The sequence below is a fragment of the Perissodus microlepis genome, chromosome 10 (genome assembly GCF_051167445.1).
Source record: "Perissodus microlepis isolate ML-2025 ecotype Zambia chromosome 10, ASM5116744v1, whole genome shotgun sequence".
In the NCBI taxonomy this organism is placed as follows: domain Eukaryota; kingdom Metazoa; phylum Chordata; class Actinopteri; order Cichliformes; family Cichlidae; genus Perissodus; species Perissodus microlepis.
This window is the reverse complement of record NC_140470.1, coordinates 22,869,883-22,892,864: the sequence shown is the minus strand read 5'-3', so window position 1 is coordinate 22,892,864 and position 22,982 is coordinate 22,869,883. Positions and strand designations below refer to the sequence as shown.

The 22,982-nt window shown below is 40.8% G+C and overlaps 1 protein-coding gene across 2 annotated transcripts in view; it reads right to left on the bottom strand.

Moving 5' to 3' along the window:
- rapgef6 (Rap guanine nucleotide exchange factor (GEF) 6) overlaps nt 1-22,982 on the bottom strand; it is a 132,494-nt gene that overhangs the window by 92,929 nt on the left and 16,583 nt on the right. For both annotated transcript variants that reach the window (XM_084940725.1, XM_084940726.1), the window contains exons 2-4: nt 7,280-7,350; nt 6,285-6,341; nt 1,787-1,870 (exon numbers count right to left, since the gene is read on the bottom strand). In XM_084940725.1, coding sequence (XP_084796851.1) covers nt 1,787-1,870; nt 6,285-6,341; nt 7,280-7,350 — 212 coding nt within the window. The remainder of the gene's footprint in view (nt 1-1,786; nt 1,871-6,284; nt 6,342-7,279; nt 7,351-22,982) is intronic.

Genomic DNA, 22,982 nt, shown 5'->3' with positions numbered 1-22,982 from the left:
AGGCATTCGATCTCAATGGACATTTTTAACTCACTTTCTCTTCCATGTTCTTCAATGTTATTTCTCTCTCCAACAATGTAGGTTACAATTACATTAGCATGACCTATTATGCAAATTAGGCGATGACATCATTTAGCGACTTCTAGCGACTTTTCGGTCAGCCAATAGTGATTTTCCTTACTGAGGAGTTGGCAACACTGCGTGAGGCTCCTGACTACGGCAGCCGTAATGCTCCGGCAATCCATCAAGCGATGCGCCTTCATAGCTTACCAAAGTCGTACTAAAACATTTTTTGACAGATTTCTATGCGCCGTGTACTACATAAGGTCAAAATTCATACATAAGGCACACTGTCGATGTTTGAGAAACTTAAAGGATTTTAAATGCGCCTTATAGTGTGTAAAATACGTTATAAAGAAGAAAATAATATATCGCGATATATATCGTTACCGCACGTGCTTCAAATTATACCGTGATATGGATTCTAGGCCATATCACCCAGCCCTACTTGTCACATCCATTTTTTATTTTTTATTTTTTTGGTGACGGCAGAAATGGTCAGAGGATGGAAGATGGGCTTTTGAGTGGAATCCTTACAGTTTTCATCCAACTCTGAAATGTTCTCACATTGTAAATAATCATTAAAACTACAGGGAATTGCTTGGAAAACTACAGACTGATGCCAGAGGTGCAAGAAACATATGAATGTATGATCCCATTTAAGCGCTGTGATTGTCAGTTTGTTTAGCCTAGTCTAAGAGATAAAGCAGTCAACCAAAAGTTGAACTTTTTTTGTTTTGTTTTGGGTTTTTTGGAGGGGTTAGATATTGCTGTCCTCTCTTCATTTCTGGCATGTGTTGCTTCTGTTTCAGTCCAACTATAACAGCAGAGGGAAAGGTAAACATGGAGCGAAGGCTCGGCCTCTAGCAACTGCTGTCACAGCTTTTTCTATTACCATCAGTTCCAGTGTTTAAACAGGTGCAACGGCTCTGTGTAAAGAACTGCAATTTATTTTGGCAGTTTGGCTGCTCTAAAGACGAGGAGGACTTGACATTTTTATATGATATGGCCTTATTAAATAGCAAATGTTACTGATGAATCTCCGCCCAGATATAAAACCTAATCTCTCACTGACGGACTACCGGCAAGCTTTCTTTCTTATATTTGGCTCTGTACTTAGGTCAGCTTGAATAGTCTCAAAATGATTTTTCAGCACTTTCCCATTTGATTTCACATAATGCCCATTATGGATGTACATTACTATAATATGTGTTACACACATGAGCAACTCCCTGCCAAAGAGCAGCAATTTAGAACTGTACAATGTTGATAGACATCCGAGTGGAAAATCAGAAATCCCTGTGTCCGGGCACAACAACACAACAACCATCCGTAAAATTGTTTTTTCCACAGATAAAACAGAAAAAACATATTAGCATCTACAGAGCTGTAACTGCATGAGCAGGGGGCTTGGAAAAAGGAATCTGCTCTGTGTTGTTTAACATAGAATTACAAGCACGATATACAAGTATGTGTCTTTGTGTGTGCACATATACACAAACGATTCATTCCTTTACATATCAGTAGGCGCCATCTTTTCATAAATCACAGCTCTGCCATTTCCATTTTCTAGCGTAAAGATGGAGGCGCATATATACAGACATCTTGGTGGCAGTCATATGGAGTGCGGATGTGAAATATCTAATCCCACCTCATCTCCCCTAGACTGATCGTCACCTTGTCTCACCCCATCATATTGTTTTTCTCTTCTGTGAGTGATACATACCAGCACCTTGCCAGGTACATGTGCTCCTTGACGAAGACCGATCCTGAGAGCAGGATGTACCAACAGGTAGCAATGGTGTCTGGGCTGCAAGAGAGAGAAAGAGCACGTGTCAAACCCAGTGGAAATGGTTTAGTATTGAAGGCTGAAGTGTACACCATGTGAACCTTCAACATCATTTCAGAACTTTTGTTACATTTCATGAATACAAATTGATTAAATTGGTGCGTTTTGAAGGTAAGTGGATTGGTTTTTCCCTGGACTCTTCAAATGGGCTTGGCAGTTTTTGGTTTTTACTTTGGTTTTCTAGGTTCTTTTTCAGTTAAGGGCAGAGGCTCGTTCAGTACATGAAGTACTTCACGGAGTTGTGCCAGAAGAGCATAAATTCTGAAGGTTTTTAAACCTCTGGCAATACTTGTACAATATGAATGACCTGTTTCAGCTTGTGGCCTTCACCGGGGTTGTTATAAGACATCACAGAAAGCATTCGAATAGCATAGAGAGTAGGACAAAAATATAAACTTCATATGTATCCTATAGAAAGGAGAAGCTTTAAAAAAAAATTGACTTTTAATTTGAGATCTCTAATTTTGGAGATTTGCCTCTTCAAAAAAGTATAAAAGCTATTTCAAAGGGGAATAATTCTAATGTAGACATCATATGACAAGTCATCAGTCATGTTGGCTAAACAGTGAAGAACCACAGCTGTCCTGCACAAGCTTGTACAGTTTTGCTAATTTTTATGAAAGGGTGAGCTAAGACAACTTGTATAATTATGGCTAAAAATAAAAAATTTGAAACAAGTCATGACACTTGAGGAACTTTTTCCCCCGCAAGGCTTTGAAAACTGCAGGAGTGTTGTCTACAGAACTCAAGAGTGAGAGCATATAAAGCACAGTTGCACTTTGAATGCTAAACGCTGAATTTTGCATTAGCATCAATGTATTCTTAGGAAGCCAAGTGTTATAGAATCATAATAATGTGGCATTGCTGTGAGATGGAGATAATCCATTAACATCAGGACTGGCAAGTCTGACAATCTTGTCTGCCATTTACAAAAGCTGCAATATAGAGTTATTTCACCTAAAAATAAACTCATCTCAAATATGTGCTGTGTGACTTTCCATGCTGTTCCACGCACACTGTATATATGATATCCAATAACGCCAAACACAAGACTAATTAACTCCGCAATAACAGGGTGCTCGTGTCAGCAGCAAGCGTGGATGCAGTCATACATGAAGAGGGGAGTCAGGGGATAAAACACAGTATCTGTGCCTCTGGGTGTGAATATGAAAGAAGAGAGTAGAAAAAAGAGAGAGAGAAAGCACTGTGTGAAGAGTGCAGATGAAAAGATGCCCCACTGAGTGAAGAATTATAAGAACATATTATAAAACACACGACAGTCTGATGTACGATATACATTTAAAACAAGAATTTCTGCAAATGTCTTTGATTATATTTATTTATAACATAATTAGACATTTTTCATCTGCAAGTGGTGACTATGGAAAATTAATAAGCTGGAGTTTATATTCAAAAAATAAACTGCTATAAAAAAGTAATTTATACAGAAAACTCAGCTTAACAAAAAAAATGGTTAGATAAAAATTGCAGGCTGGCTAGACTGAAAAAAACAAACAAACCTCAATGATAAAATAATTTTTAAATGTCCTACTCTGTGGCCCAAAACTTGTTTACATAATAAGAGCATGGATCATGTGTTCACTGTAATTCTGCATCTCAGCACCTTGGTACAAATGCATGCAGTCAGGTTTTCAGCATTAATTAGCCAAATGTATCATGTCAGCTTCTGTCTGAACCAAGTAAATTTAGATATGAGCAACACCAACCAATGTGTGATCACTTTCAGTTTTAAGCAGATTACACACATCCCCTGGTGGAAGGCAACTTGTCTCCAAACATCTGTGATCAGACTTTGACTGGCTACAATCAGTTTCAGACAGGTTGCTGAAGTTTGCAAATAAATGCTGCTTATTTATAAATGCAGACAGACTGCCAACACATTGTAGCTACTGTGGGTCAGTCAGTGATAATTATTTTGATTAATTTTTTTAATTTTATTACTTTCATTTTTAAGTTCTGTTTTGTTGTTACTACCCCCCCCCCCCCCCCCCCCCCCCTTCATAATGTTTAAAGAAAAACAATAAAAAGAAAGTATCAAAAAAAAAAAAATCTGCAATAGCACATCTGCAATGTGTGTGTTTGCAATAGGACACTCAACGCAACTGGTTGCCAACTGATTGTATTCTACTTATATTAATATGTAAAAGTCAAGGTTGCCAAGCAATTTTGCAGTGAAATTCCCACCCTGCAGCAAATCATTATGGCTCTGATTCATATGTATGAGGTTAGAAGGCAATTCTCACATTCTCATAAATATCAGAAACAGACTGCATGCAGTTGCCAACTTGACTCCATTCAATGTTATATTGATAACACAATAACTCTGTCTTGTTGCAGTTTTAGGGCCATCTTGTTGTCTTCAAAGCCACTTTGAAGACAGCGATTGGCTGTCAGAGACCTGCTCCCTGTCTCTGAAGCAACCATTTCAAAAGCAACAAGACTGCAAGTTAATTGAACACGTTTGCAATAATTCTGGCCATGCCACCGTTTCCCCTACTGTAACTGTTGCATTAGTCTTTCTGAACAGCCTTGGATTCAACTTTCACTTGAATCCGCACAGGGCCAGAAAATTATTATGGATCTGCTTTTATGTGTTTTCTTTTTATCTATGTGCAGCTCATCGTCTTCATGAGCCTCACTATTTCCCCAACACAAGCTTGGGGAGATCTGGTACATTTGATCCATTTTGTGTAACTGGAGCGGATCTTTTTGTACTACAGAGGAAGCAAGAATGGCCAATGCGGTACAAAAAAAAAACAAGGAGAGAGTGTGACACAGAAGCTTAGAAAACAACAGTGGTTCAAATTGTTTGCTTTATTTCATGGTAAATTGAGTTTTGTCCCCTGAAGAAACCTCGAGCATTTTTAATAATTTTCTGGCCCTGTTAATTTAATTCGAGAGACAATCGGCAAATTGGACAAAAAGAATCATTTGGTGCAGCCCTAATCTCATCTGCATCATATCCATTCCTCCGCAGGTCGTTCATTTGATGCTTTTGGTATTTTTCAATCAATTTTCATTAAGCGTGGCACAAGAAAGCAGGTATCCTAAAAATAATTATGTTTAAAAAGCAGACAGGAGATTAATTTTTGCATTGTTGGGTGAGGGTAGCATTAGTAACTTTTATTGCGGTTTCATTGCAGAGACCTTGATTGCTTTCATCTGCAGCCTTTTTAGCGCGCGCGCGCGTGTGTGTGTGTGTGTGTGTGTGTGTGTGTGTGCGTGTGTGTGCGTGTGTGTGTGTGTGTGTGTGTGTGACAGAAGACTAATTGGACATGGTCTGGGTTAAGGCACTTACAACAAGCCTCTGGTAGTAGAGAGGCAATGGAGTGTATCAGAGAGAGAGTGTTTTGTGTATTTATTTGGTGCTAAATGAAATCACAGGGTGCTTAATGTGATTCCGGTGAGCATGAAAATACATTAATAACAGGTGAAGGTTGGCCCTCATCCTTTCATTTGTCTCTGTCCTCCCTCCATCTTTCACACTTCCTCTACATTCCTCTCCTGCTTTGCGCTCATTCACTCCTGCCTTCAATTCATTTGTCATCTCCCTTCCCTCTTGACATTGCTATCCCTTCCTCCTTCTTCCTCCTCTTTAGCATATTTACCTCTTGTTTTCTTGCCTTCTCGGCATGCACTCCTCAAATTTTAATATAACTCCTTAAAGCTTTTTGTTTACTCTTTGCTGCTCCCTCCTCTTCTCATCACCTCTGTTCATTACGCTGTGAACTCTGTCTTCATTTAATCATCCTGTTACCTCTGCTTTCACGAGCCTCTTGTTCATCTCATTTGTTTTCTCTCCTCCTACTTCTCCAGCTTTCCCATAAATCCACCTTGTATATGATGCTCAAGTTGTATTAACCATCAACCATTGCAGTATTTATTTCTACACAACGCCATGACAGGAAATAAAAAATGTTTAAAAAAAATGAAAGAGGGCAGGCTGTCAGCGATTGGTGTTTTAAATCTGGATAATAAAAAACTAGAAAAAAGGAGGAGAAGCATTTAGCTTTTCGTCATATAATGTTTATGTGCTGTGCTAATGGGCCCCAGTGCACCTGTTTAAAGGAACTGTTATTCTAGGCCAGTGGTTTTCAGCAGTTGAACCAAAACCTTGAAACTGAGATGTGCAAACACTGCCTACCACCACCAGCATCTTTACACTGAAAAACCTTTTTCTGAGGAGCCATGAAGTGTAAATGTTAAGCATTCTATAAATGTGAAACACAGTAGAAGACAATCACATAGAAAAGTGTATGAACTCAGCAGACCATAGCTCTTGATAGTCACGTGAGAGCAAAGATGGAGAGGTAAATAACAGCATTTCCTGCTAAGAGCGAGAACATGTACTTACTAGAACAGGACGTGGTTAGCCTCATGTTTTTCATACCTGGCAGACGTGCACATCGACCTGAGAGAGAGAGAAAGAAACAGGTGTAAACATTTTCTCAATTTAAAACCTCAGCTTAGACTTTTCTGGCTCTTCCAATCCATCGTTGCATCCACACGTATTTCTCAGGCAGCAACAAGTTCCCAGATTTCAGGCACAATTACTACTGGCCGCCAGCGTAAAATGTTAAGGTGACCCGCTTCTCTAAAGCACAACTCTGCACCTGGTCAGTGAAACTTGGTGTTTATACATTCAAGTCACATATGCCTTATCTTGAAAACTGGATAGTCTCTTAGATGGCTATGTGAGTCTCTGCATGTCCCTGAAACTCGCACACTTACAAGCTGCCCCAGAAAGTGGTTTTAACCACAGCCAACCTAAAATCCCTAGAAGGGAAATGAAATTATTTTTAATCTTTTTTTCTTAAAGTTTGTGATTTTCATTTACTTTAGCATAACAGACATTTATCAGGATCAACTGCTCAATTTCTGTCAATTAACAAAGACCTAGAGCCTTTTACATTACATGGGCCGATCGTGTGGGTACGTGGATGCCCTCCTCTTCAAAGGACCATCGTGAATTAGGTTAAGGAGTTGAGGAATCAGAATCACTTTTCAATGCACTTCCTGCTTAACCTGTATCAAACTAGCAAGAATAACATTTAAGCTTGTTTGGTATCAGTAGAGGAAGCTTGACTTGAAGTTGGTATGAAAGGTGGCCAGGATGGGGAAAACCCCTCTTGGGAAAAAAAGACATTTGCAGAAACAATGTGTAAAAACCTGTTTGGGTAAGGTGTGCTTAATATAACAATTCAATGCAACTGACGTAAAACGTAGGGCTAAAGCTTACTATTAAGGTAATGTTATATTCTGAAACTGGGATTGGCTCCTCACCTGTCAGAGTTGAGTGAAACTCGATGTTATTTATTTAAGTTTGGAGGTAAAATGGAAGTGGCTCACCTTAGCTGGTGTTCTCTAAGGTGTGAGAGAACATCCATGTGGTAGAGGTGGCAGTAGATGGTATGCAGGTCCTGGAAATGATGTAAATGAAACCATTACTGAGGATTATCTCACATTTCCACATGCACAAGAGTTAAAAACTATTTCTGCAGACTATGACGTGGCACATGCGATCTAGTGACAAAAAAGTTTGTACTGTATTTTCAAACGATTTACAGTGTATTAAAGAACAAGTCTGTGTAAACTGCAAACTGCAGGGACGATGCTTGAGAATCGAAAGCTTTTTAAAAGATTAGCTCATTGTTTCGAGTGAGTATAAATGGTGTAAATCACATCTAGTGCTGTGATTTGACGGAAGCCACTTGAACTACGCCAAACGCTGTCTGTCAAACTGACGCTCTGCAACCAAACAGACAGGCGTAATACTTGTGTTTGCACATGACAGCACTGAGACACCCAGATATACCTTACCACAGCCTAAAAATAGAACTCCATCAGACCAGCTGACAAAACATTAAGAGTGTGTGTGTGTGTGTGTGTGTGTGTGTGTGTGTGTGTGTGTGTGTGTGTGTGTGTGTGTGTGTGTGTGTAAGAGCAGCTTCTGTGGGTCAGGACACAGTTTTCTGGTTAGATACACACAGACACACATTGTCAATCAGCACGTTGACTTGTGTGAAAATACACTTTGCCTAAATGCCTAAACTACTGCCCTGCTGTCACCCTGATGTTGGAAGAAAGCCTGAAAACAACTGGAAACAGCCTTTCTAGAAACAATATCTGCCTACTAGATATAGATATACTTCTATTCAGAACCCTGAATAGAAATCTATGGAAGAGTTATGCAACGGCAGAGGTGAGTAAGATTTCAGCTGTATTCTGACAAACATACAGGCTTGTAAATAGTAAAAAAAATGCACATAAGTGTACTTATTGCGCTTCCTGACTTACTTTTATCCAAAACATCAATTAGCATGGAATTTGCTTGCTGCTCTGGGTGGATTAGCAAAATGAGCAGAGATGTTGATGATGTTTGGACTGAGGCTTTGAATAAACCTCTAATGTTGTACAACTTTATTAGTAGAAGTAGAAGTACAGGGGGAAAATGCCTAAAGCTTATTTTCGGCAACATTTCCACACTCAGTTGAATTCTGTTCATTTCAATTCTATTGTATTTATATAGCGTAGGTAAAGGCCCTACAATAATACCCCAACAACCAGAGGTCCCCCTATGGTGACAGTGGGAAGGAAAAACTCCCCTTTAACAAAAGACATACAGTGGAAGAAAGGCAGCTTTTTACTCATTTTATCAGGTTTGACTGCAGATTTTATGTCCACGTGACATTAAATGAAAAAAAGGTTTTATCCCAATCATTTGGTTGGTCTTGTTAGCCTAAATCCCAAATGGCTCCTGAGTCATTGGTAGTCGCCAGTACCAAGACAATTCCTGGCAGCATGAATGCTTCGACAAGGACTTTGTGTACAAGCACCTCTAAATTTCTCCACTAAACATTAGGCCACACAAAAACAGTGTAAAATGATAGCTCACTGCCACCTCAGGGCAAAGCTAAAACACAGCTGCAGTTCAGTGAGGATACTCACACACAAAAACAAAAACTGGGACAGCTTCAAAGCCCCAATCTAATCTACAGTAATAATCTAACAGGTCAACAGAGAACAAAAAACTAATGCACTGTTTTGTCTCACTCCTGTTTTTTTTCTCTCCAGTCAGCGATGTTCTGTGAAGCAAAACTTTTATGCATGCATCTTAAAGTAAATCCTCTCCAAAATAAATGCAGATATTATGATATTTTACAATGTAAAAATCGCACGATGAACACTGAAAGGTGTTTATGTTACATCAATTAGTGACGACACTGTAAATCTGACCAGACTGAACATTACAGTTTTGTGAGCAGATTAACAGACAGTGCTGAAGCATCATAGTAGCAACACAACAGGGACAAAGACCAAAAGAGGAAGGAGTATAGTTCTTTTGAAAGAATACTGTAGTCTCTGGTGTGTGCCGGTAAATTGAGTCAAGCAGTGGGAGCCAGCGGAAGCACGCAACAACACTGGGGAATGGGGAGGCTTCAATGCGATGGGCCAAAACACTGCTGATGTGTTGTTAGCTCGGTCTATCACAGGAAGGAAGGAAGGAAGGAAGGTCTGGGTGAAAGAGATGGAAGAGGAGAGAGAAAGCGAGCAAAAGGACAGAGGGAGGGAGAGAAGGGGAGCCAGACAAAAGGAAAAGACCAGCAGAGGAAGGCTGAAACAAGAGGGCGGGGGCAGAAGTTCTGAGATGAGAGGTCATGTGATAAACTGTATCAGGTGAATCCCTGTCTGCAAGCTTTGTCCCATGCACGTTCTCAAATATTGCAGTAAAAATCATTCAATAACTTGTCACCAGTAATGTCTGAAATAAATATAATACAGTCTGCTTCCTCTACTCCTTACTGTGTGAATGTCTGACATCTGGAAATGTCTCAAGGTTGTTAGGAGACCCCTGCCTAACCTGGGTCAGGTACCTACATTTGATCCATAATATGATGTCATCAAATCATGTTGACTGCTGCTCTCAGGATGGTTTTAGCAACATCAGACAGACGAACCTGGCAGAATACATCCTCCAGCCAAATGACCTTCAGATAAGAGTTGCCCAGTTCTGCAACAACCATCCATTAAATATGATATATATTTTACATTTTGGATTAAAAAAAAAAAAAAAAAAAAAGTAGACCCACCAGTTGCATGTTTGCCAGTTTGGCTATCACTGGTTGATTAACTGTGCTTAAATACTCATGGGTCAAAACCTGGCATTCACAATCTCCCCTGAGGAGAAACACAGTTATCTCCGTCTGAGAGGTAAATTCTGATGGACAGAGGGCTTGACCTGGAAAGCCATTTACAGGGAGAGATGAAACCTCCATTTACTGAGAGACAGTGAGCGGACAGCAGACATGGAAAAGCCTAGATCACAGCAGTGAGAAAGTGGAACTGTATTGACTTCAAATCACAGTTAACTGGGTTAGTGAGCACAACAAACTGCTGCAGTAAGCACTGCTGTCATGCTGCTGAGCGTGCGTGTGTGTACGTACAGCAGGAGTGTGTATGTTAGGACATACAGCCCTGAGGCGCTAGCTACGAGCCAAGCCTCAATACCCACCTCACCCCTGCTTGATAATGACTTCCTCGGTTACGCCTAATACCTATAAATGCATAATAATGTGCCCTGCATATTAATTTGGGAATATTTTTGCTATTGCAGATGAACCCACCCAGATGATAGCAGATTTCTTTGAAGTCTTCCTCCACTTCAAAATATTTTTTTAAAGTGTTATACATAAGTTCTACTGAAAGGATTTCCCCCCATTTATCTGTAAGGAAGGGAAAAGTACAAAAAAGTATTTTTATATATAATGGATAGCGTTTGGTAGATTTTTCAAGGTAAGATAAGAAGCTGAATTAAATTCAAAAATGTGTAAACTTTGTGGAAGAGCTGTTAGATTTTCTTCTAAGTCTTACTAAATGCTGGTAGAATCCCAGAGACAAAGGCTTACAGCTCAGCAAATGGGTCATCGGAAGATTCAGTTAAATCCATCGAAACTCCGTAATGATAAATGCACTGGGTTAGTTTTCTGTTGTAAAGCTCATCTGGACACCTCGCATTTATTTACAAACAGCCTTATTACACTGGACACTGTGAATCTTCTACTACTACTAGTACTACTCACAGCCATGAAACTAAATGCCCTTGATTCATTCATGATTGTATTGATTAGTGTAAACCAGGTCATCAATAGACCCAGACAGATAGATAGAAGTCATCCGCATGTCTGAGGATGCGATCTCCGCTTTGCAGTTTTAGCCTGTGGACTCCCAGAGACACAAGAATAACGTGATTACTGGCAATCTCTCTCCATGCTCTCAGTATGCACATACACTGCATTCCTCTGAACTCAGGGTGTGGTGGTTATGATGTGCCTGAACAACAAAAACAAAAAACAACAATCGCTCAATTTTAAATCGATGGTCGCAGCAGACGGCTGCTCCTCCCTGAGCTTGGTTCTGCCAGAGGTTTCTTCCTGTTTAAGTTTTTCCTTCCCTCAGTCGCAAAGTGCTTTATCAACGAGTGTTGTTTGATTTTTGGCATTTTCTCTGTAATATTGTAGGGCCTTCACCTTACAATATAAAGCACCTTAAGGCAACTGCTGCTGTGATTTGGGAATATAGTAATAAAACCAAATTCAATTGAACATTCAAAACGATTAAAAAAAGCCCCCTTTGAAAAAAATCTTGTTTAATATGCAAAAGATTCAAGTTCAGCCCACAGCGATTGTTCTAATAATATTGGCTTTGCCTTACCAATTAATCGGTTTTCACGTGCAACCCTCAAAGCTATATCCCACGTGGCTTGTAGCTTTGCTGTTTTTGCCGTGTCCTCCCACATGACACCACAGGGCAGCGGTGCAAACCTCATCAGTGACTTCTGACCTCTGTCCTGGCCTCCCTAGAGGCTCCTACAGTGTGGCCTGATGACCCCATCTGTGATTAAGACATCGCCATCTCAGCGGAAACATCCATTAACTCATCCCCAGCTGAGGCTGCAGTCTTTCATTCAAACCTGCCTGACGTAGTCAGAATAAGACGCTGGAAAACACGGAAACCATCCGAGTTCCTCTGGATTATACACCATCTGAATTACGTGACAGGCTCAAATCACTTTTTTAATCAAAACGATGCTATGATTATACATGTGTTGTCTAATATTCCCATTCATTCATGTTCCATAATCTCCACCTTCTCACTACATTTACCGACCACCTTGCCCACGTCTACATGTCTAAATTCATCGAGTTGCTTTTGTGTGACTGGCTGATTTAACATTTGTGTTTAAAAGCAGCTGAACAGGTTCACCTAAACACTAGTATTAGAGGTTCAGAGGAATGATTTTAATGCACAGCTGTAATGGGAAGTCCATTTTCCATATTTTATTTGACACTTTGCATGCCTTCAAAGCACTTATTAAGAATCGGTCAAGAGGAGAAGAAGCAGTTTTTCAAAGATACTAAAAATCCACTCTTTGATGATGCAAGCTCTCCAACTGGCTGCAGAAATGAGCAGCTGTATGACTTTTAAACTAACAATAGGACAAATAGAGCTGACCCACAGAGCTAATCACTGATGCACGGCACTCTGCACTTGACCTGCTTGTGTAAGGGTGTGCACAGACGTGTTTCAATCAGGCATCTACAGTGCTGCTGCTGCCACCTTCTGGCAGAACGCCTCAGCACTGAATAGACTTGGTTCAACAGATACTGCACATCTCCCTATTGGCAGATTGAAACTAGTCTGAGAAAGATTAGTTAGATCCTCCCAGATGTCAAAAGAGCTGTTTGATGTTAATGAAGATGTTGCTTGATTATTTAATTACATTACAGCAGTAGAGAATAAGTGAAACCAGCTTGTTCCAGGCCATCATGTTATGTGTAACGCCGACATAGATAGACCCCGACTATCTGCTCAAATCTTTTGAGGCTATTTAAACCACACATTACAGTAACAGTAGGTATTTGTAACCCAGACAGGAAATTAACATTTTGACATGCGGCTGAATAAAGTATGTCTCACACATGAACAAGCTGCGACAGAACTGGAGCCAGTCATACAAAAGCAAGTTGTTGCAGGACTCTGCAGAGGCCCTGTGTCCAACCCACCACGTTTCTCCTTTCTTATCAACAGATGGCCCATTAACACAGAATCCATTATATGCATTCACTTCCACGCGGCAAAGAAAATGCAGGCAATATAGGAAAGAAAAAGAAGCTTCAGACTCTTTCCTGATGAGGCATGTAAAGCTGGAAAAAAACCTGATAACATGCAAAGTAGCTGCTGTGACCGTGTGGGGGTAAGTAAACTATTCCAAACATTTTTCTGAGGTTAAGATTCTTTCGCTAAATGTCACTTTTCAGGGGGAAGCGGGTCTTTGCTTCCAGCAGCGGCTGCCTCTGTAAAGGATTCAATCAGCCACCAGCCCACCCTCGCCTCCGCCAGAATGTACAGTATGCCGGTCGCGTCTGTCACCGACACAGAGAGGATGGTGTAGACGATACAACGCTTCCATTCAAGCGGCAAGAACAAACAGCTTAGCTAACTTTGTGCATTCAAAACCAGCCCTGAGCATTTACATTACACAGAACTCCCCAAGACTCTGTGTCAACACTGCGCCCAGATAAGGCAAAACAGTCAGAAACTAGGAGCACAAAGACGTTAGTGGGGAGTGGAATTTAATTTCTTTTTTTTTTTTTCTTTTTTCTTTTTTTTTTTTTTTACATGTTTCAACACTTGAAACGGATCAAGTCTAGTATTCAAACGGAAGTACTCCATTTCAGTGACAGTAGCGAACAAAAGCATTTCAAACAGGCCTTAGCAGAATTGTCAGGAGCTACATGAGATGGTCGTTTCATGCAAGTGCTCTCCTGTAAGCTACCGTGCTATCCAAAAGCCTTAAGCTACCCATCATTTCTCTATATTTTGCCAGGAAAATGGGAAATAAGTCCAGTCATTTATTGACTTTTGTTTTGTTCACTGTCAGAAATTTCCTACTTGCACCAAAAGAGCAGCTCCCATTCACTGTCAGTCTTGTTCTTGTGTAATTTGGATACCTCAGCTTCCCCCCCCCCCATTTCCCTTCCTAAAGAATGGCTTCTGACAGCCAGCCTTCCTCTAGTACTGACTCTGAGGCTTCAGTGAACAGTAGATGGATCAACTCACAGGCCAAATGCCTCTCAGAGGTCCCGTGTCATGTTTTTGCTGAACTTTTTCCCTCCTCTTTTCAAAGGACACGACTTTCAGATGCTGTTCATCTGCTGTAGATGTTTTTTAAGCCTAACACTGCTTCTTTTGTCCTTCACTTGTCCAGTTTCTTCAAAATTCATTTTGTAAATAGGGACACCACGCTAAGACACGCCAAGTCTTTTTGGCTATCTTAGCATGGGGAATCCCCTTGTTTGTGCAAAATTACTACATTATGCCTGTCAAACTGTTATCTTTGACATTTTTTATAGACTTAACTAAAGACGTGAACAAATGGGTTTCTTTGACAAGGTGCTAGAAGTCCCTTAAGATGCTAAGTTGTCTGTTATGTAAAGACAAAACTTTAATCTTTTATGTCTTAAAGCCAACTTGTGACAAGTAGGTCTACTAGTTCCATTTCAGCAGATCAGTAATATCCAACATTAGGGATTTACCAAAAAACTTCATGTGTCTTAACCAAAAACAGATGATCCAATTCATTTTTCAAGTACCCTGATTTTACAATACAAAAATTACGCTGCTGGTTATGATTCAGACGTATGTCAGCTATAACGGCTCTTATTGTAAGATACTGGAGAAAGACACACGATTATTCTCGATAAAACATCAACACTTGGAATCAAATCAAACACCCAAAGCGGAGAAACTAACAAAACCTCATCCGTTGACAAATGTTTACATAGCTGCACAATCTCCTTAGAACAAATTTAAAGGCTCAAGGCGTTAATGTTGCTAAAGCTCTGATGGTTTAAACCTGAGTGCCTGTAAGGTCAACTGTAATCCCGTGGTTATGATACCAGACTCCAGGCAGGATGGATCATGATTCATACAATGCAGAAGCTCCCCTATAATCCCAGGCTGCACTGTGCGGTGCGCCCTTATCACTGCCAGAATTGGTGCGAGGTTTCAAGCACACTTGCTCCAATTAGATCTCAAATCCCCTCTTTCTGCTCACGGCTCAGCCTCTCCTCGACTTAACAAAAGAAACTATTTTCAGGAACAAAGCCCAGTCGGAGAGAAGGGCTTGACACAGCTGGCACAAAAACAGTCAAATACCTTTTTTTTCCTTTTTAAAGCTTTCTCCACAGTGTGAATCTCCAGAATTAAAACTCATACGAATCTGAAGTAAATCACTTAATGCACAACGCGAGCGTGAGTGCTGAAAACAAATACAGTGAGAGTCCTGGATCGAGAGAGTTTCCACACTATGAAAACTGAGGACTCGGGTTCATAAAAAGACTGGTGACGACAGCCGTGGTGTTGCTGACGGAGCGGGTTATGGAAACAGGCATACGATGGGAGGAAGCGGCAGTGGAGGTTACACTACGTGTCGAATCAACAGCAAAACCTGTGGACCTAAAAACAAAACGCACAAAGTAGATATGAACACGGTGGGTTAAGTATCCCACTTTGCAGAATGGTTCACTCCGTGCCTCTTTGTAAGGATGCCACATGTGCAGCAATGCATGACCACTTTATGCAAAAACAAGTTCACTCTGACACTTTCCAAGCACTGCACCAATAAGTTATGACTCTGCATCTCCCTTTCTTTACTCCTCCTAGAAAAGCAAGAGGTTGGATTGAGAGTCTAGCCCAGAAAGCACAGCACCAGCTGCCATTTTTTCCACTTACCAGCCAAGCCAAACAGCCACACACAAAACTGCTGCCACACAGGAACGGAAAATCTGAGCCTTTATTATAATCTTAGCTGCAGTTCTTTTTCCTTTTTTTTAAACGCTGAAATGAATGAAGTAGTCAGAGGAAGTTTCTTCCACGCCTGAAAAGGACTGGGGTTTTTTGTCGTCTTTTTTTTTTTTTTTTTTTATTCTGCTCATGCTGTATTGATCATTTTTACATTTCTACCCTGTCACTACACAATCACTTTTTTTTAATGATTCTTCCTCTTGGGTTCCAATCTGGGAAATATTACCTTAGGAAAAAAAATATTTTTATTTTTTTGGGGGGGGGGGGGGGGGGGGGGGTATGTGTGCATTGACTTGATCAATTTTTTTTTTTTTTTTCAGCACATTTTATGGTTTTGTTCATTATAAATTATAATTCCCTACCTAGCCTTTGGGTTAACAAAATTTCAAAGGCATCTTAAAACACCATTAAAAAAAGAAAAAAGACAGAAAGAAATGTTTTCCACTAGGGCTGTGCGATATGACCAAAATCTCATATCCTGATATAAAACATCTATCGTCCATAACGATATAAATCACAAAAATTTAACATTTTCTGTGAATCTCGGGTAGCAGAAGTGTTTCCAGCTGGGCGTTGTGTATCTGGAGTCGAGTGTTTTACCGATGCATTAAACTACACATTTTTAGACGTAGGTTGTAACGGCTGCCGTTTTCTTTGTGAGTATTTATTACACGGCGTGCTGCAGGGAAAAGCCTGTTCTAACTAAGGTTTATTTTTTAGCACCTGACGGCTCCTTTTTTGCTTCTCGTCGGTAAATACTCTGCATACTCTTTCACGTGATTCAGTTTATTTTGAAAAGTCTCAACAGGATCTTGAGCTTTATTGTGAAAGGTTTATGTGGAAAATAAACAAGCGGACACGCGATGGTTTTACCGTCATTGTTGCTAACGACAATGCATAAAAACAGGTGCTTGTCCATCCGTAGTGTGGTTATATTAAATATAAGAGACAGAGAGAACTTTAGGAAATTAATATAGCCGCTACAGTGACCATCAAAACGATGAAAAAATATTGCCGTAAACAGTTTATTTTGCAACAGCACAAAACAAACGATAGCGTAAAATGAAACTATAGACGTTTTTATATCGTCATCCGATATATATCGTTATATCGAACAGCCCTATTTTCCACTCCCCTCTGCTACCTCTCGCTCCCTCTCATTACCAGCTCATTTTGCTCTCATCTATCATTTCCCTGTGTCGACAACAGTACAGTCTGCACCTTTGTTAAAGGCTCCCATTTACTCAGCTGTAACCATTGCTCCTTGGTTAATCCTAATTGCTGGAGCTATAAGTTTTCAAGAGTTTGACGCTTACAGCTAAGGAGCTCTTCATCACCTGTGGTTTTCAACCCATTTCTCTTTTAACCCCTCTCAGAGATGGCCGATGCTGCAGCCGGGCAGAGAGGTTCGGGTCTGTTCAAAGCAGCAGATGTTAGAGAGCGAGCACACGGTAGTGAGCTGAACTCTGCTGCTGTAGGTTCCTGCCAGACAACAGCCCAGCTGGCAGGCAAAGGTTGGGGGGAGGGTGAGTCGCTAAGTTTAGACAGGCGCACAAACAGATATGTGCAAACATGAACATGACGAAGCACGTAAATGAACACTGCACCTCTGGTTTTCTGTGGTAGTCGGTGTAAAATAGACAGCCACCTGGCCTAAGCGTAGCTGTCATCTGCGTGGCCTTACAGCCACAAGCGGGCTGTCATGTAGCCAAGATATGGAACCGATAGCCCAGTGTGTTCAGACAGGCAGCTCTGCTCTACTTCTCACACTCTCACTGCAGCGCCATGAATCATAAACGGAACCATGCAAGCAAAGCCGGGCGCCTTCTCCCTATTTTGGACTGCAAACACAAATAGCGCCGAGTGTCCCACAGCTCCGCTCGCTAGTTTCAGCTGGCCTGTGGGGCTTGAAAAATGTATTTCTTTTTTTGTAGGTTTGGTTTCAAAAAAGCCCCCAGAGTCGTCTACAAACCAGGTGAAACGTCAGCAAAATTTAACCACTACTAACACTCAGAAAACAGAAGTTCTTGTTTGTTTTGCTCCTGAAAGCTTTGATTCAACAGTGGTTCAACACAATGTCAGAAATGAAGGTGCTACATATGACTAGGCTCTTAAATCTGCATTTCTTTTCTCAACCCTCCATGCCTCAGTCGGGCAGTATTCAAATCAGAATTAGAAATTATCATTAATGCCTTCATTTCCTCCCAACTGGACTATTGTAATTCACTGGACATTGGCTTCAGTATGTCATCTTTGGATCACCATCTATGCACTGGTTCCCCATGAAGTCCAGACTTCAGTTTAAGGTCTTGGTGATCACTTTCGGAGCTCCGTGTGCTTTCCTGATCACATTAGCGATTTCTTCCATCCATATACAACGTACAGGTCACTGATGTTCTGACCAAAACCTGCTGGTGGTTCCTCGTCCTAGACTGAAAACTAAAGGAAAATGTGCATTGGAGGTCATGGCTTCAAAACTATAGACTTGAAACTTTTAAAGACCCCGAGTCTTACATGTATATGCTTGATTTTAACTAAGGGCTGCACGGTGACATGGGAGATTAGCACTGCTGCCACACAGCAGTTTATGGAAGATTGTCCAATATGCTACTGCAGGGTTCCTTAACAGATCCTCCAAGCGCTCTCACTTCACACCTCTGCTAGAATCACTGCACTGGCTCCCTATTAAATTTAAAATTCTGGTAGTCACCTTTTAGGTCACTGCCTGGTGAAGTCCCCTCATCATCAGGATGATAATATCCCTGTGGATGAACTTGTGGCCACATTCACATATACAGTGGTTTGAATATATTTGCATGGAAGATAGTCATGTGTAAATCACATCAAAAGCCGTATCACCATAGTTACACAATCAGACCACCATCTGACTTACAGGAACACACACAAACCCCTGCCAGTCAATGGTTTTATGTCTGTATATATATAACCTGATTGACACAGTGGACTAAGTGGACTAAGCTATTTCAATGAGCACAGCGACCGCAGAGGTTGGCGGGGAAAAGCTTTCTCTCACATACTCAACTCCATGTACTTCAAACTTTCTCAGGCCTTGGACAAATATGTTTTCTGCCTTAAAATCCAGGCAAGTGGGAGGGGGAAAAAAATCAGTTCAGACCACCCTGCTTACAATGAAAAACTCACCACAACACATCTGGCTTTGGTGGAACCAATATCAAGACAAGAGAGAAAAAGAATCAATCCAGCAGCATTTCAAGCACAACTAAGAACTGAAGATCTTAGAGCAGGATCTCCTGGTGGAAGTGGAAATGATTTCATTTGCTTTTTTTCCATCTGGCAACAAACAAATACATAATTAAAAGATTCTTTAAGACTTTTTAAAAGTGGCTTCAGTACAGAAAACTTTCTTTTTTGGGTAAATTGGCAAGTCTGGAGGAGTGTGTATTAACATTAACATGTCACATGCCAATGAAAACAGACGCCACATCACACTTTCAAACCCTTCAGCATCAGGCGACACCACGCACGCTCATCACATTTTTTGATAATGGAACTTACTGTAAGCGATCAGTGAGATCACCAGAGCCTAACCTCACTTTAACAGTCTCAAAGGATTTGTTTCCATGTGTAGAGATCAATCTGTCTCTCTCTGCCTCTAACATGCCTACTGAACTACTCTGTTTGCTCTCAGCTGCTGAGTCAATAGTCCTCTCCCTCCTTTTTTAAAGCACATTCCTCTAATCCTCCCTCCTCTGAACACACTTGTGGACATTAAGGCTGATACAATCCTTATCGATGAGCTGGACTGGGTGGATACCTACAGTTTTAACAGGAAGTTAGTTCTTATGCCATCTGGAGAAACCAGTTAGAGAGAGTTCACTGGTTACAAATTAGAGGCTACAAGTTACTATTATGGACTCTGCAAACATGTTGTTATTATCAGCCTCTGTCTTGATAATATATATGTTTAAGACTGTAACCTTTAGAAGCCAGCTGATACTGTTCCCCCCATGAGAGCTTGAATACTGACGTCTAAATTTCACACTTTACCCCGCTTACCTCATTGTAATAATATGTTAAGGATGACTGATTCTATGACGTGATGTTAACGTACAGTCAAATCATTAGAATCATATGCAAAGTTAATTCCTGCAAAATCTAAATAAACTTCTTTAGAAAAATCTGAAAGGTTTGATCAAATGTAAATTTGTATATGATGTCCTCAAATGACTTGTGAACACCAAACATGTCACATTACGTGCAGATTTTTCCGGGTTCCCTGTGCACGCACATTTGCACCTACCTGATGAACATTAATGTGTCTGTTATGGTTCAAACTGCACTACTGTCTGATAAGAATTGAATGAGCAGCTAATATTTTATCTGATAGGGGTGTGAGGTAATTGCCAACTGCACGACTGCGGGTGAGAAACAGCAGCTCGTACAACCTCCAGGGCAAAACTGGGGTTTAAAGTATTTACAGAATTGCACAGCGAGGTCAAAAACACCCTTATTTTCGCTTTTGTTTTAAAAACAAATTTCCCAGATTTAATAGGTTTCTCGCTGACTCAAAAATGTGTTTTCAGAACCTGACTACTGCAATACTGAAGTATCACTTCCTTATACCGTGTAAGAGATTCAATCGAGAGAGAAAAAACGGGAACATCCCTCATTTCAAAGAAATTTAAGAAATTTCAAAATTAATAATAAGACATAGAAGATCAGCACCAATATGTCCAATATACACAACCCAAAGTGCAATAAAGGACGAGGGCACACAGAACAAGCATTCATTCACAGAGGTGTGATCTATTGTAACATATACCACCTTTAACGGTTTATAAGCACATTATTAATACTGTAAATTCTGATGCTTTGATAGTATTTTTTGTTAAACGACCATGCCATCAAAGCCCTTTGAACTGCATATATATTTTTTATATATATTTAATGCTACGCTGATCCTAATCTGTTCTGACTTACATTGTTGCCTGAGAACTTCTCAGCAGGGTTTTTTTTTAGTCCAGGCAAATTAGCTGATTGTTTACTGATTTGAAAACACGCCATTGTGTCATACGCTCTTCAGTTTAGCATGCTTTCAGTAAAACACCTTCACTGGCAGCGTGTTTAGCTCGCGGCACTGCGGGCACATCTAAAGTAAGGGCAGAAGGGTAAAATATCGTTGCATGCAAGAACACTTACATGCATCTGCAGGTAAAAGCTAAATTAAAACATTTTTTTACAGCAGTTTTAAACTTAGCTTCATTCGCCATTCCCCACCTCACTCCTCAAACCCAACCACTTCAAATAATTCTATTAACAGATGCACGTTGCAAAGTTATTATCAACTAATGGGTTTAATATGAAATACTTTTAAAAAGGCACAAACGTGTGGTATTACGTCACAGGTGAGCGGGCTTTCTTTGTCTTGACTGGGTTCATGCCGTGCTCGTGAGGCAGATGGGAAGTTCAGGGAACCCAAGCTTTCACATTCCCAGCATTCCAGAGGTGAGCGCCCTGCATTCTTTTTCAAACGTGTCAGCAAAGGAGGTGACCGAGCAAGTAAGTCAGATAATGACTTGGTGAATAAATTTGCAGGTGACTGAAAACACTTACTGTAAGTGAAAGGCTGGCAAGATAATCGAGGCAAAGGTGACGCGAACAGGTGACGATTCCAAAAAAACAACAACAACAACAACAACAAAAGAAAAGAAAGACGAAAAACTTCCCATTTAAAGCTTCACAAGAGTAGAAATTTGGGGATTTGTCACACACGAAACTGAGTAAAAACTACATGAGTACATGAGTCACAATGATAGTTGAACCATCAGATTGAGACACATGGGTGTCAAACCAAACCATGCATCATTATGTTTGCTTATATTTTATCATCACTTTCGACTTGTCCTCACAAGTCTCTGCAAGCGCAGTGTAGCGTACCCGCCACACCATGATGTGTAAGTGGTCTGGTTTACAAACTATTGCATCAACTCTTCTTAATCGCATGTTGCTCAAACGCTTGCTGGAGTCTCATCTCCAGGTGCGTTACTGCGGAATTCCATGTGGGCTGCATTTTCAGGAAGTCAAATTTCAGTCGCTGCGCAAACTTGCAGAAATTGTAAAGACAAGATTTATATGATCTTATATTCCTGCAACATATCTTTAAAACATCCCTCAACCACTGTATTCAATTAACTGGTATTCTAATATAAGTGACCGTGAGAACAAGCGCACAAAGACCTGAGTGACGGCCAGTGTTGTTCCGGCCTGGCTTCATTCTTTTAATGCCTTTAAAGAAGGGGAAAGCAGGAATGTTGTCGGTACAAGCCCTTGTAGCTCGTGTCTTTTGCTTTCACTTAACAGAAACACTGCCCAATTCCCGATATCTTCAGAGTGGCCAAATCTCTGCTTTGAATATTAAAATATCAGGTGAGCAGTTGCACCTGGTGTGCACGGCCCGTGTTAAAGACAAAGAGGAGACCGTGTGAGGAGAAAAACGTCTTTGTGAAGTAGTGGTTTTCAAATGTTTTCATGCACAACAGCGGCCAAGCCGAAATTCCCAGCCACGACAGGACAGCCCCTGTGTCATCTGTTCCTTTAACATTTCCCAGCACCCACCTAGACCTCACACCTGCAGTTTTTCTGCAAGAGGATCACCGCTTCACTAGCATATATCCTGCCTCCGTGACTTCATCAGATACAGCCACGCAATCCTACAAACGCTATTGTTGCCTGTGGTCTGGATCCAGAGCTCTTTTGAAGTGGGACGAGTTCCTCTTCAAAGTGATGTTTGGTTTCCAAAGCTCGCCATGTTAGCATCAGCTTCACTCGATGAATGACGTCCTCTTGACTCGCGTTCACTGGTGATTAGTTGTGGTTTGCACCACACAAGAAAGTGACTCATCCCCCTCCCCGTTATCCCCCTTACTGTCGAACGTGGCCTTTGATGCGTCGCACTCTCGTAATCCCACCATCCAACCGCTGGGTAAACACACTGAAGTTCCCTTTCACTTTTTTAGTGGGAATGAGTGCGTGCAATGTACAGATGCTGTAAATGAACAATTCATTCATAGTTTTTTTTCGCAGTTTATTGCAGTAACAATCTTTGTCATATGAACCCCAGAAGAAAGTAGCTCTGGCTCAAGAAACACACGACTTGGTAACAACCAATCTAACATATTTAAGATGTAGGAAAAGAGGGCACAAC